This window comes from Stegostoma tigrinum, chromosome 25, assembly GCF_030684315.1.
Source record: "Stegostoma tigrinum isolate sSteTig4 chromosome 25, sSteTig4.hap1, whole genome shotgun sequence".
Lineage (NCBI taxonomy): Eukaryota > Metazoa > Chordata > Chondrichthyes > Orectolobiformes > Stegostomatidae > Stegostoma > Stegostoma tigrinum.
This window is the reverse complement of record NC_081378.1, coordinates 2,945,674-2,961,547: the sequence shown is the minus strand read 5'-3', so window position 1 is coordinate 2,961,547 and position 15,874 is coordinate 2,945,674. Positions and strand designations below refer to the sequence as shown.

Below are 15,874 nucleotides of genomic sequence, written 5' to 3'. Positions count from 1 at the left end.
AGAGAGGTTGAGTAGATTAGGATTATTTTCATTGGAAAGATGGGGATTGAGGGGGGACCTGATTGAGGTCTACAAAATCATGAGGGGTATAGACAAGGTGGATAGCAAAAAGCTTTTTCCCAGAGTGGGGGACTCAATTACTAGGGGTCATGAGTTCAAAGTGAGAGGAGGAAAGTTTAAGGGAGATATGCGTGGAAAGTTCTTTACACAGAGGGTGGTGGGCACCTGGAACGCGTGGCCAGCGGAGGTGGTAGACGCAGACACATTAGTGTCTTTTAAGATATATTTTGACAGGTACATGGATGGGCAGGGAGCAAATGGACACAGCCCCTTAGAAAATAGATGACAGGTTAGACAGAGGATCTTGATCGGCACAGGCTTGGAGGGCCGAAGGGCCTGTTCCCTGTTCCTGTGCTGTAGGTTTCTTTGTTTGTTTGTTTCTTTGTTATAAAGGGACTTGAGAGGTACTTGTGCAGAAACCCAGAAAGCTAGCACACTGGGAATCGGGAAGGCTAATGGAATAGTGGGATCATTTGAAGGGGTTTGGAGTATAGGGGTTGGGAAGTCTACTGCAATTGTACCAGGTGCTGGGGATACCACATCTGGAGGATGGTGAGCAGTTTTTTTTGATTAGATTGGATTCCCTACAGTGTGAAAACAGGCCCTTTGCCCCAACGAGCCCACACCGCCCCCTGGACCATCCCACCCAGACCCATCCCCCTATAACTCTCACATCCCTGAACACTACGGGCAATTTAGCATGGCCTATCCACCTAGCCTGCATACCTTTGGACTGTGGGAGGAAACCAGAGCACCCGGAGGAAACCCATGCAGACACGGGGAGAACGTGCAAACTCCACACAGATAGTTACCTCAGGTAACTGGCGCTGTGAGGCTGCAGTGCTAACCACTGAGCCACCGTGCCGCCCTTTTGATCCCCTTATTTAAGGAAAGGTATCATTTCATTGGAGGTCATTCAGAGAAGGTTCGCTTGGCTGATCCCTGGTTATGAGGGATTGTCTTATGAATAAAGGCTAAACAGTTTGGGACTGTACTCACTGGATTTTCGAAGATGGGAGGTGATCTCATTGAAGCATACAGAACCCTTAAGGGTCTTTACAGGGTAAATGCAGAGAGGATGTTTCAACTCATAGGAAAGCCTAGGCCCAGAGAGGATAGTCTCAGAATAAAGAGGCACCAATTTAAGACTGAAGTGAGGAGGAATTTCTACCCTGACGGTTATCAGTCTTTGGAGAAAATAAAATCAAAGTTAACGTTTCGGGTCCAATGACCTTTCCTCAGAACTCAGAACAGTTCTGAGGGACGGTTGTGGGACTCAAAACATTAACTCTGACTTTTTCTTCACAGATGTTGCCAGATCTGCTGGGCTTTTCCAGCAACTTCTGCTTTTGTTCCTGATTTACAGCATCCACAGTTCTTTTGATTTTTATGAGCCTTTGGAACTCCTTGCTATAGAGAGCTGTGGGGGCAGAGTCCTTGTGTATGTTTAAGGCTGATATAGGTTCTTGATTAGTGAGGGAATCATGGTTATGGATAAAGGTCAGGAACGTGGATGTGAGGAATGTTGGATCAGCCATGATCCTATCGAATGGCAAAGCAGGCTAATGGGGCTGAACAGCCCACATCTGTTCCAATTTCTTCTGGCACTATGGGTCACAGCCTGAAGATATGGGCTAGGCCATTTAGAACTGAGATGTGGAGAAATTCCTTCACCCAGAGAGCGGGGAGTCTGTGGGATTCACTGCGGAGGAAACCTTTCCAGGTCGAAATACTGGATATTTTCAAAAAGGGTTTAGAAAGATTTCTTGGGGCTAAAGGGATCGAAGGGTCTGGGGAAAAGGCAGGAGCAAGGGGTTGAGTTTAATGATCAGCCATGATCAGGGTGAATGGTGGAGCACAGATTATTAATTTGGAGTTTCTACTTCTGTCTAAAATCTTTCAGAGCAACCTCCTTCCTAGTCTTGCCAATGTCATTGGGGGTGGATGATGACTCCTAGATCCATCTCCTCCTGCTCCAGGTTTCTGAGCAGCTCCGAAGAGACGTCCTTGACACTGTCACAAAGCAACCAGCCTTCAGGTGCCATGCCCATGACTGCAGTCAGAAGTCTCTGCCAACACGCTCATTCCAATGGCTACCAACTTCTCCAGTGCCAGGCGCTCTCCCTTCAGAAAGAGATTGGGCAATATTGTTTGCAGCTGGCTGGACCAGTCTGGGGTAGTGGGGGGAGGGGGCTCTCGGATCAGGAGAGAGGAAGGGGAATGTGGGGGAGCAGATTGGGTAGTACTATGAGGTGGGGGACATGTGTTGGGCACTGGGTTTCTGATCGGGACTGTTCACCATTCCCCGCACCCACAACCACGTATTGTGAGAGTAGCTCACCGCTGCGATTTTCAGATGAAGCAGCTGGGATGCAGGCATGACACCCTCTGTGTTGTTACACCGCCTGCCCACTTTCCTGTAAGGCATGTAAGAAGCAAGAGGAGGCCATTCAGCCCTTTGACCCTGCTCTGCCATTCAGTAAATTCATGGTTGATCTGATTGTAGTTTCAGACTCACTTTCCCATCTGCAACTCTCACGCTCGACTCCTTTGTCAGTCAATAATCTGACTCAGTCTTAAAAAAAATTACAGATGCCGCCTTCACCACCCACTGGGAAGTGAATTCATAGTTCCCTATTCTCGGCGGTGGGGGGGGGGGGGGGGGGGGGGGGGGAGGAGGAAGTCTCCTCATCTGTGTTCGAAAAGGGAGATCTCTTATTGTGTCCCCTGCTTTTAGTCTCCCCTGCATGAGGAAACTTCCACCGAGTATCCACTTCTTCCAGTCTCCTCAGGATTTTATGTTTTAAAAAGGCTGCCTTTAGTTCTTCTAAACTACAATGGACACAGCGCCAATCTGCTCAACATTTTTTTCATAAGATGAGCCTTTCATCTAAGAAAGAGTTGACTGAACTTTCTCTGACCATCTTCTAAAGCAATTAAATCTGTTTCTCGCTGTGGAGGTCAAATTCTGGATGTAGTCTCCCCAGCGCCATGTACAACTGTAATTAAACTTCAATCCATTTGCTTTCCCGATCACTTGTTGAAGCTGCATGTGACTTATTTTGTAATTTATATGCCGGGACACCCCAATCCCTCTGTACCACCCAGCGCAACGATTTCTCTCCATGCCACCCCACCCTAGTTGGAAGGTGTGCTTAAAATGCCAACCACTGACTGGGAGATGGTGGGGTGATCTGGATCTGAATTTGTGTTTGAATCAAAGATTATGGTTTAGATTTTCCTGACTAAGATATGACATCCCCAACACCACCTGTTGAGCAGTCTGATCAACAGGCCCCAGGAGAAGGAATGAAAGAAATAAGAAAGAGGCGACATCACACAGAAGCTGACCCATATCTACAGAGGATGATCCCAAAAATGCCACATGAAGATGAGGAAAAGAACGAAGCCAGATCGATCTTTATGGGAATTCAGATTTGATTGCATTGGATTTGGGAATGTTGGTGACAATTGTGGTTGTAAAATAACTGAGGGACATAACTTGGAGAGGAGTGATGTGGAGATGGCGGTGTTGGACTGGGGAGGGCAAAGTCAGAAGTCACACAGGTCCATAGTCCATAGTCCACACATCGTCCAACAGGTTTATTCGAAATCACAAGTTTTCCTAGCACAGGAGATAATAGGAACTGCAGATGCTGGAGAATCCGAGATGACAAAGTGTGGAGCTGGATGATCACAGCAGGCCAAGCAGCATCTTAGGAGCAGGAAAGCTGATGTTTCGGTCCTAGACCAGGTCTAGGCCTGAAACATCAGCTTTCCTACTCCTAAGATGCTGCTTGGCCTGCTGTGTTCATCCAGCTCCATACCTTTTCCTAGCACTGCTCCTTAGTCCGTTGCAGTGAACTTCACCTGACAAAGGAGCTGAACTCTGAATCATAGAATCGCAATGGTGTGGAAGCTGACCATTGAGTCACATTAAAAACCTGTGATTTCAAATAAATCTTTTGGACTATAGCCTGGTGTCATGTGACTTCTGATTTTGGAGAGGAATGAACTTCCAAATTAATCCAGTTAAGAACCATTTGCTATATACTTTGGCTCAACCTATTACTTCAAAAGATCCACATCAATTACCTTCTCACCTTGCAAAACAAAAATTGGTGCTTAATTCATCATTAAAGAAAGATTATTTTGAGTTTAAATAAGGGAACAACTGAGATTCGTCAAACAAAATGGCTGTTTATTGGATATGACCAAGAGGGATGGCATGACATTTTAAGGAAAAATCATTGTAATAAGTTATTTAACACCATTTTCTTTTTTTTACAGAAAAGTGGTTAGGCAGGAGAACAAAGGATAGCTTCGTAATTAGTTCTACTGGGTCTTATAAAAATCTCGGACAACTCCATCGAGAGAAATTTGCTAAATAAATTAGGAATACTGAGTTCTAAATCAGTCCTATCAGTAGTCAGAATATTATTCGGTTTATTTTACAATGAAGTCTTGTTTTGTGCTGTTAGAACCATAAGTTACATAATGTAACTATTTATATATACAACATAGAAATCACTAAGCAGTCTATTGTAAATACATCAAGTGGTAATAAAATCTCAAAACTTTATAATAGTCAGTTTGTCATATTTCATACAGTACTTGTCCTAAGTAAACAGTTTATAACAATGTATGTAAATAATAGTTATTTACAGGATAAAATACTATTAACTGAAAAAAATCCAAGAATACTATTAGTTATTTACAGCCCTTAAAAATAATTTAATACGCTGTTTCTACAAAACAGGTTACTGGTTCACCATAGCGCACAGTGTGCGTGGATTCAGCAGTACAACAGTTTGACAGCTGAATTAGGAAACAATCTCACAAAGATGATGTAGTTGAGTCTAGAATTTCTCTTCCATTACAAACAGTAGGAACATAATGGGCACTGGCAGATGCTGTAAAAGCAAGAGTAAAGAGACAGGTTACTCCACGTGTAGCAATACAAAATCATTCAAATAAAACTCTACACTTCCTTTGCTTTCACTCCTGTTTGATCTAGTTTTCCTTGCTGGTTGATTCCTAGGGAATTCGATGTCCTTTTGTGATGTCAGCCAAGACCATATGTGTCAGAGGCTGTTCGAACTTGACAAGCATCACGGCTGAGTCCATTCCCATCCTCGTGCACAAGTCCACGATCAGGTGTACCCCAGATGCATTGATGAGGGCCTTGAATATTGGTCAGTTTTCTCAGTCTAACTCAATGGTGCTGACGTCAGCCTCAGACTTTCAACAATGTAATGGTTAAAATAAATATCAACTATACATGCCATAGCTCTGCCTCTCTTGTATATAATAATGATGCTAATTAGATTGTAATAATTAGCCTAGATAACATCACGCAAGGGCAATGATTAATATTAAAGGAACAAATGCTTGCACTCCAACAGTTATACATTTGCTTCAGGCAAAAGAACACAACAGTCATGGCTAACAAAGGAAATTAAAGATTGTATTAGATCCAAAGAGGAGAGAGATAAAGTTGCTCAAAAATGCAGGAAACCTGAAGACTAGGAGCAGGTTAGAGTTCAGCAAAGGAAGACCAGGGTGGTTGATTAAGAGGAAGAGTAGAGTATGACAGTAAACTTGCAAGGGAAAGGAAGGATTGAAAGAAATTAGTAAAACGGCAGTGCCGAGAAACGGATGTGACTGGAACCTAATAAATCTCTGGGCTCTGAGAAAAGGTCACAGGGAGAGGAAAGAAAGTTTGCCTTCTGTTGACACAATATCTTTGTGAGAATTGATTACTTCATTGTCAAAACTAAACGGGTTTTCACAGAGTTTCATTCAGAAGTTTCATGACAGTAAAGACTTGAAGTTAATTCATGTTTACTGTGATGCGAGTAGGTCATCAAACATTTCCTCCTTGACTTCAGTGGAGTGAATACCACTTCTTTTATCTTGAGTATGAGAAAATTTTAGATCAGAGTTGTGCCCCAAGTTAATTTGCTGCAATATGGTTAAAATTTTATGGAATCTTGTTTGAAATTCAAAATGCTCAGGTATAGCATTTGAAGTCAGAATGGTCATAGTTAATATTGTATTACTCAATGTTTTGATAAATGTTTGTTATGTACAATGTTGCTAAGGAATGAGAGTTGTTGGGGAAGGTTTATCAGAGAGTATTAGTTTTTAGGTTAATAGCAGCAATGGGAAGATGGAAATATGAAGTAGAGAGTTAGAAAGCAAAAGTGGAATGCAAAGGAAGCCAGGGTGAGCAGAAAATAGGGTTATAGTACAAAAAACATATAAAAATAACAAAAAAAAATCTGAAGGCACTATATCTGAATGATCTGAGCATTTACAATAAGGTAGGTACATTTACAGCACAAATAGGGCTATGATACGGTAGCAGGTTTGAGAAGATTTGTAGCTCAGGTTGAGGTTCTGGATGTGAGTTTGCTCGCTGAGCTGGAAGGTTAGTTTTCAGACGTTTCGTCACCATTCTAGGTAACATCATCATTGAGCCTCCGACGAAGCGCTGGTGTTATGTCCCACTTTCTATTTATCTGTTTAGGTTTCCTTGGGTTGGTGATGTCATTTCCTGCATTGGTGATGTCGTTTCCTGTTCTTTTTCTCAGAAGATGGTAGATGGGCTCCAAATCAATGTGTTTGTTGATGGAGTTCCGGTTGGAATGCCATGCTTCTAGGACTTCTCGTGTGTGTCTCTGTTTGGCTTGCCCTAGGATGGATGTGTTGTCCCAATCAAAGTGGTATCCTTCCACATCTGTATGTAAGGATACGAGTGATAGTGGGTCATGTCGTTTTGTGGCTAGTTGATGTTCATGTATCCTAGTGGCTAGCTTTCTGCCAGTTTGTCCAATGTAGTGTTTGTCACAGTTCTTGCAAGGTATTTTGTAGATGACATTTGTTTGCTTGTTGTCTGTATAGGGTCTTTTAAGTTCATTAGCTGCTGTTTTAGTGTGTTGGTGGGTTTGTGGGCTACCCTGATGCCAAGAGGTCCGAGTAGTCTGGCAGTCATTTCGGAAATGTCTTTGATGTAGGGGAGAGTGGTTATGGTTTCTGAGCCCATTTTGTCTGTTTGTTTGGGTCTGTTGCTGAGAAATAAGCGGACTGTGTTCATTGGGTACCCGTTCTTTTTGAATACGCTGTGTAGGTGATTTTCTTCTGCTCTGCGTAGTTCCTCTGTGCTGCAGTGTGTAGTGGCTCGTTGGAATAATGTTCTAATGCAGCTTCGTTTTTGGGCGTTGGGATGGTTGCTCCTGTAGCTCTGTAGTATACTGAACTACAGGAGCAACCATCCCAACACCGACAAACGAAGCTGCATTAGAACATTATTCCAATGAGCCACCACACACTGCAGCACAGAGGAACTACGCAGAGCAGAGGAAAATCACCTATACAGCGTATTCAAAAAGAACGGGTACCCTATGAACACAGTCCGCCGATTTCTCAGCAACAAACCCAAACAAACAGACAAAACCGGCTCAGAAACCATAACCACTCTCCCCTACATCAAAGACATTTCCGAAATGACTGCCAGACTACTCGGACCTCTTGGCATCAGGGTAGCCCACAAACCCACCAACACACTAAAACAGCAGCTAATGAACTTAAAAGACCCTATACAGACAACAAGCAAACAAATGTCATCTACAAAATACCTTGCAAGAACTGTGACAAACACTACATTGGACAAACTGGCAGAAAGCTAGCCACTAGGATACATGAACATCAACTAGCCACAAAACGACATGACCCACTATCACTAGTATCCTTACATACAGATGAGGAAGGACAGCACTTTGATTGGGACAACACATCCATCCTAGGACAAGCTTAACAGAGTCACGCACGAGAATTCCTAGAAGCATGGCATTCCAACCGGAACTCCATCAATAAACACATTGATTTGGAGCCAATCGACCATCCCCTGAGAAAAAGAACAGGGAATGACATCACCAACCAAGGAAACCTAAACAGATAAATAGAAAGCGGGACATAACACCAGCATTTCATCAGAGGCTCACTGATGACGTTACCTAGAATAGTGACGAAACGTCTGAAAACTAACCTTCCAGCTCAGCGAGCAAACTGATATCCATATGATATGGTTACAATTACTGAGGCAGAACTGTAGGGATGGGGCCAGTTAGCTCAGTTGGCTGGATAGCTGGTCTGCGATACAGAATGAAGCCAACAATATGGGCTCAGTTTCCACAACCAGCTGAGGTCTACCATGTAGGGCTGTCCTTCTCAAACTGTCCCCTCACTTGGGACATGGCAACCCTCAGATTCAACCACATCCCCAATTATCTCTGTCCAATGAGGGAGCTGCCCTTTGGTACCATGAGGCCTTTATCAGAACAGAAAAGGAGTTGGGGATGGCAATTTTGATGAAAGATTAAATACTGCAATAGTCAGAAAGGATCTTGGCACAGGACACTTGGGAGTGCAATCAGTCCATGTGGAGCTAAGAGGCAACAAGAGATGGGAAAAACATTCATGGGGTTATCTACAAATGTCCAAACAATAGTGGTGAGCTGGGGCGTGGCAATAAACAGGAAACTAGAGATGCATGTAACAAGAGTACTGAGTAATCATGGGTGACTTTATTGTACATTAGAAACTGGGCAGACCACATGAGCAATAAAACTGTTACAGATGAATTCTTTAAGTTTTTTTCAGATCCGTAGATTGAGGAACCAAGTCAACTACAGGCTATTCTACATTTGGTTTTGTGCAATGAGAAGGCTAAATTAATAATCTTGAAGTGAGAGGTGCTTTAGGAAAAAGTGATCATAACATGATTTCATTGGAATCAAAAGTCATGTAGTTCATTACAAAAACTAGTATCCTTAATTCTAAATACGGAAATTATAAAGGTCTGTGGGGTGAATTAGATCATAAAATAAAAAAGCAGAATTAAGCCATTCGGATCATTGAGTCTTCTCCATCATTCAATCATGATTGATATTGCAAGTTGATAGCAATAGACCAGATAACATCATATCAGGGCAACGGTTAATATTTAAGGAATAAATGCATGCACTCCAGCAGTTTTACAATGACTTCCAGCAAAAGAACACAACAGCCATGTCTGACAAAGGAAATCAATGATAGTATTAGATCCAAAGTAGAGAGAAATAAAGTTGCTCAAAATTGTAATAAACCTGAAGACTAGGAGCAGTTTAGAAGTCAGCAAAGGAGGACCAAGTGGTTGATTAAGAGGATCTGTAGAGAATGACAGTAAACTTGTAAGGAACATAAAAGCAGACTGTCAAAACTTCTGCAAATTTGTAAAAGTAAAGAATAGGGAAGACTAATGTTGACCCCCTACAGTCTGATATGGGAGAATTGATAATGGAGAATAAGGGAGTAGCTGAGCAATTAAATAATGACTTTTGATCTTTTTACACAAAAGAAGAGTCAAAAAATTTCAGGGGTAAAACAAATACTTTTGAGAAAGAAGGAAGGAAGGAAATTAGTAAAAGGCAGAGCCTGGAAGTTGGAAGCTGATAAATCTCTCGGGTCTGCTAATTTACATCCCAGGGTAAAGGCAGAGGTGGCCATGGAAACAATGGATATATCAGTTGTCATCTTCCAAAATCCAAAATCCCGCAGATTGGAGGATGACAAGTGTAAATGCTGTTTAAAAGTAGAGAAATGGAGAAAACCAGGAGTTACAGAGCCTTTAACCTTATATCAGTGTCGGGAAAATGCTGGGGTCTATTATGAAGGATGTGATAACAGGATATTTTTTAAAAAATCGATGATATCACATAAAGTAAGCACGGTTTATGAAAGGGAAATCATGTTTGACAAATCAACTGGGCATTTTTGAGGATAATGTGTAAATGAGGGAGAACCAGTGGATGTGATGTATTTGGATTTTCAGGAACCTTACTCACACTAACAGATTATTGTGCAAAATCAAAGCAAATAGGGTAAGTGGTAAAACATGGTATGGATTGAGAATCAGTTCGCAGATAGGAAACCGGGATTAGCGATAAATTGTTCATTTTTGGAGTGGGTGTGGGTTCTGGAAAGATACTGCTGGGGCCCAATCATTCATCATGTGTATCAACAATTTTGAATGAAAGAATCAGATGTAATATTCCAACTTTGCTGTTCCCAAAAGTAGGTGGGATTGCAAGTGACGAGGACAATTGAAAGAGGTTTCCTGGTAATTTAGACAGGTTAGAAATTTCCAAGTGGTGCTGGGAGAATCGTGGGTGCCTGTTATTTAATGGTTTCACATGTTTTGCTGCAAAGTTACAGGTGACAAATAGAAAAAGAAACAGAATTCACCTCCTTTTTTACTTACAATGTGAGTGACCAGTGACTGTTCCGCTGACACTGAACCTGTTCGTGGTCAGTCGGTGGCTGGTTACATTCTTCTGTGGCTGAAATATAATAATGTGCACCTTTGGTGCAAAGAGACAGCCCAGTACCACAAAGCCACTCAGACTGACCGAGATACACATGGTGGTCGTCTGAACCTGTAGAACAAAAGCAACCATTTAATTATTGAACAGGTTTTTAAAGTTTAGACAGAAACACTAACCCCAAATTGTAAACATCTTGCTCCAAATCAAAATCAAGAGTTATGTTTCCTGACTTGGTTTTCATTTCTGAAATATGGGTGCTGCTGGGTCAGCATTTACTGTTCATCTCTAGTTGCCCCTGAGTGAGCTGCCTTCTTGAACCGCTGCAGTCCATGCGCTGTAGGTTGACTCACATTGTATTTAGGGAGGGAATTCCATGGATTGGGAACCTAGGTACTCTACAGCTCAAGGCATTCTGAAATCAAACCCACTTTTCAAAATGTCACAGGGTATAAATTACCCGTTGATATTGCTATCTTTGGAACACTTAATGTGTTTGGTCAATTGATGTGTTCAAAAGGGCATTGGATGATTATTTAAATAGAAACCATGTGCATGTTTATGGGGAAAGAGGAGTTTGACAAAATGCTCAGAGACATGGTGCAGAAATGATGGGCTGAATGATTTCCTTGTGTATTGTAACAATTCTCAAGCACTTTATAGAAGCAATTTAATGATTGTATTGCAATTTTTATAATGGTTATAATGTTAATGGAAATTTTTGCCCTTGTTTTCTAAGGAGTCAAATTCACGCTAAAATTTTGGCTTGAAGTTGACTCTGTCATGTTTTCGCTTGATAATATTACATCGAGATACTAAAGGATCCAAATGACTCTGAGCTTGCTGAAATATGCATTGTCTGAAATCACTTATCAAACTAAGTTGATAACCATGTGCAATACAGTGTTACTCTAACGTGCTAATTGTACATATCAGCAATGTAATCGAAATGTTACTGGGCCAATACTCCACAGAGGGAAAAAAAACACCATGAATGCCAGAAATCTGAAAAAAAGAACCGAAAATAAAAACATCAGGCAGCATCTCTGGAGTGAGACTGAGAGATAGAGAGAGTGACGCAGTAAATGGTTGGAATTTTCAAGGCTTCATGCAGCCTTCTGAGGAGTAGCTTGGGAATATAAACAGACAGGAGACAAAAATGTAGCTTCCCAAAGACAGAGTCAAGAGTTTTGGTTCAGTTCTCGAAACTTTTCAGAAGGGTCAGGTCTCCTGATACTTGGGAAGCAGTTCTGTGATAGGGTTATAATGTTATAATACTCATTAACACCTCAACTGAATGGAATTGTTTTACAGACACAATGGTTGTTAACTAAAAATGGGTGAACATGTACTTACAAACCTCATACCTGCAAGGTGTGTAACTGCTGAGGCAGTCCACTTCCACCAAAATTGGTGGATTCAATGGAATATCATAGGGGTAGTGGTTGCAGGCTCCAAAATGATCCTGGGGAATAGACGGACCAATATCAGATGTGCAGTGGATAGTCACTGTGACCAGGACAAGGGGGCCACAGAAGGGCAGGAGGTGCATCTTTAGGGTGGGGAGCAGAACATGGTTAGTCAGGAACAAAAACAGAAGTTGCTGTCAAAGCTCAGCAGGTCTGGCAGCATCTATGAAGAAAAAAATCAGACTTAATGTTTCGGGTCCGGTGACCCTTCCTCAGAACTGATGGTAGCTAGGAAAACAATAATTTATTTGCAGAAGATAGGGAGGGGGATAGAGTAGGGAGTAAACAATAGCATAAAGGATAGAGCCCAAAGAGAGAGAAGAGCAGTTGGATAGACAAAGGAACAAAATCAAAGTTGCTGGAAAAGCTCAGCAGGTCTGGCAGCATCTGTGAAGGAGAAAACAGCATTAACGTTTCGGGTCTGGTGACCCTTCCTCAGATAAACAAAGGAGTTAATAATGATCAGGCTGGGAGGGTGAATAGCTGCTAATGGGGACTGTTAGTGACTAACATTAGGGGGTGTGTAATGGCAGGCTATGTGGTAACAAGGCCCGGTGTTTGGGCTAGGGGGCTAGGACTTGGGAGAGTTCAGGCTCTAAAATTATTGAACTGAATATTGAGTCCAGAGGGCTGTTAGGGTCCCCCCAGCGGAAAATGAGATGCTGTTCTTCCAGTTTACGTCAGGCTTCGCTGGAACACTGCAGCAAACCAGAGACAGAGATGTTGGCCAGGGAGCAGGGTGCTGTGTTAGAATGGCAGGCAACAGGTAGTTTGGGGTCTTTTTTGCGAGTAAAATGTACATGTTCTGTGAAGTGGTCGCCAAGTCTACACTTCCTTTACCCAGTGTAGAGGAGACCACATTGCGAGCAGAGAATGCAGTAGACTAGATTCTGTGAACTGCAGGTGAAGTTTTGCTTTACCTGGAAGGTATGTTTGGGCCCTTGGATACTGGGGAGGGAGGGGGTAAATGGGCAGGAGTTACACCTTCGCTGGTTACAGGGGAAGGTGCTGTAGGGCTATGGGGAGGTGTTGGAAGTGAATGAGAAGTGGACCAGTATGTTCTAGAGAGAATGGTCCCTGCGGAGGGCGAACAAAGGTGGGAGGGGAGTATGTATCTGGTGGTGGCATCTCACTGGAAGATAGAATATAGAACATTTACAGCGCAGTACAGGCCCTTCGGCCCTCGATGTTGCGCCGACCTGTGAAACCAATCTGAAGCCCATCTAACCTACACTATTCCATTATCATCCATATGTTTATCCAATGACCATTGTTGCAGGCAGGGTATTCCACACCCTCACTACTCTCTGAGTAAAGAGCCTGCCTCTGACATCTGTCCTATATCTAACACCCCTCAATTTAAAGCTATGACCCCTCATGCTAGCCATCACCATCCGAGGAAAAAGGCTCTCACTGTCCACCCTATCTAATCCTCTGATCATCTTGTATGTCTCTATTAAGTCACCTCTTAACCTTCTTCTCTCTAACGAAAACAGCCTCAAGTCCCTCAGACTTTCCTCATAAGACCTTCCCTCCGTACCAGGCAACATCCTAGTAAATCTCCTCTGCACCCTTTCCAAAGCTTCCACATCCTTCTTATAATGCGGTGACCAGAACTGTATGCAATACTCCAAGTGTGGCCGCACCAGAGTTTTGTACAGATTTTGTAATGAATATCTTCTGGATGTGGATAGGGGACTGTTGGAATGGTAGGTAAGGACAAGGGGAACCTTATCACTGTTGCAGGAGGGAAGAGAGGGGGTGAGGGCAGAAGTGCGGGAGATAGATCAGACCTGGTTGAGGGACCTGTTGACAACGGAGCTTGGGAATTCTCAGTTGAGGAAGAAGGTGGACATTTTGGAGGCTCTTTATCAAAGGTGGCCTCACCTGAGTATGTGCAATGGAGATGGAGGGACTGAGAGATGCCACCACCAGACTCATATTCCCCTCCCCACCCTTGTCCATCTTCCGCAGGGACTATTCCCTCTGGGACACCCAGGCCCACTCCTCTTTCACCCCAACAACTCCCCACAGCCCTACGGCACCTTACCCTGTAACCAATGGAGTTGCAATGCCTGCCCATTTACCTCCTCCCTCCCCAGTATCCAAGGGCCCAAACATACCTTCCAGGTGAAGCAACACTTCACCTGCACTTCCCAGAATCTAGTCTACTGCATTCTCTGCTCGCAATGTGGTCTCCTCTACACTAGACTCTCTTCTAAACAGAGACCAATTTTTTTCACTGCTACCATCAGTTCTGAGGGAGGGTCACCAGACCTGAAGCATTAATTCTGAGTCTTTCTTCCAAGATGCTACCATACCCGCTGAACTTTTCGAGCAACTTCTGTTTTTGTTCCTGATTTACAGCATCCTTAGCTCTTTCGGTTTGTACAACATGGGTTAATGCTGTAGAGGGAGAGTGGGCAGGTGAACTGAATAAAGGACAGTGCATTCTATCTGGGTGCTTCACATTGTGATTTGGCCACTAGTCTTCCTGTATCCACAAGAAACTGCAGAGAGTTGTGAATGCAGCCCAGTCCATCTCGAGAACCAGCCTTCCATCCATTGACTCCATCTGTACTGCCCATTGCATCGGGAAAGCAACCAACATCATCAAAGAGATAATAAGAACTGCCGATGCTGGAGTCAGAGATAACAAGGTGTGGAGCTGGAGGAACACAGCAGGCCAGGCAGCATCAGAGGAGCAGGAAAGTTGTCAGAAGGGTCCCAGCCCAAAACGTCAGCTTTCCTGCTCCTCTGACGCTGCCTGGCCTGCTGTGTTCCTCCAGCTCCACAACCTAATCAAAGAGCCCTCCCACCCTGGTTATAATTTGTTCCACCCTCTTCTGGGCAGATGATAAAAAAGTGAAAACGCGTATGAATAGATTCAAGAACAGCTTCTTTCCTGCTGTTATCAGGATTTTGACTGGACCTCTCAAATGCTCATTCTGATCTCACTCTCTGCACCTTCTGTGTAGCTGTAACACTGTATTCTGCACTCTAGTTTGCTACCCTAATGCACTTTGTATGGTATGATCTGCCTGTGGAGCAGGCAAAACAACACTTTTCACTGTATTTCAGTACATGTGACACCAATAAATCAATCAATCAAGTAAGAGCAAACAATAACAGCAAGTGCTTGTGAAACTCAACACGTTTGACAGCGTCTGTGGGGAGAGAAACAGCCAGTGGTTAGGCTAAGATGCAGCCGAGACAGAGAGATAGAGAATAACCCATACAGAATGTGTAACATCTGCCCATTTACTTCCTCCCTCTGCAGTATCTAAGGCTCCAAATATACCTTCCAGTTGAAGCAGCACTTTACCTGCATTTCACTCAATTTAGTCTATCGGATTCACAGCCTCTACACGAGGGAGATGAAACACAGGCTGAGTGACCATTTTGCAGAACACCTACACTTTGTCTGCAAAAATGATCCTGAGCTTCCTGTTACCTGCCACTTCAACACACCACTGTGTTCCCTGGCCAACATCTCTGTCTCAGTCTTGGCTGTCCTCCAGCGAAGCTCGGCACGAACTGGAAAAACAGCACATCATTTCCACTTCTGAAATTTCTGAAGAGTCATACTGGACTCAAAACATTAACTCTGTCTCTATCTCCACAGATGCTGGCAGACTAGCTGAGATATCCCAGCATTTTCTGAGTTTGTTTCAGATTTCCAGCATCCTCAGCATTTTACTTTTATCTCTCTCTCTCTCTCTCTCCCTCTCTCTCTCTCTCATTCTCTCTCCAGAGCTGCTGCTGCCAGATTTGTTCTAATTAAAATAGTCCAGAGACCTTCACAGTGATCTGGACCTTCACTGGATCTGGTTTATATCCTATAGTGTTATTTGAGGAATTCAATTGAAATAATTCTTGAAAAGAAAGCTAGTATCAGTAAGGGTGGCTAGCAGATTGCATTGAAAACATATTTAGTTCACTGAAGCTCTTCAGGGAAAGAAATCTGCCGTCCTTACTCAG

General features: G+C 43.1%; 1 protein-coding gene across 1 annotated transcript in view; it reads right to left on the bottom strand.

Annotated features, from left to right (window-relative positions):
- Positions 1 to 4,244: 4,244 nt before the first annotated feature.
- The window catches only part of LOC125463370 (metabotropic glutamate receptor 3), a 195,970-nt gene continuing 184,340 nt past the window's right edge, over positions 4,245 to 15,874 (bottom strand). The window contains exons 6-7 of the mRNA XM_048554588.1: positions 10,364 to 10,538; positions 4,245 to 4,973 (exon numbers count right to left, since the gene is read on the bottom strand). Coding sequence (XP_048410545.1) covers positions 4,897 to 4,973; positions 10,364 to 10,538 — 252 coding nt within the window. The 3' untranslated portion in view covers positions 4,245 to 4,896. The remainder of the gene's footprint in view (positions 4,974 to 10,363; positions 10,539 to 15,874) is intronic.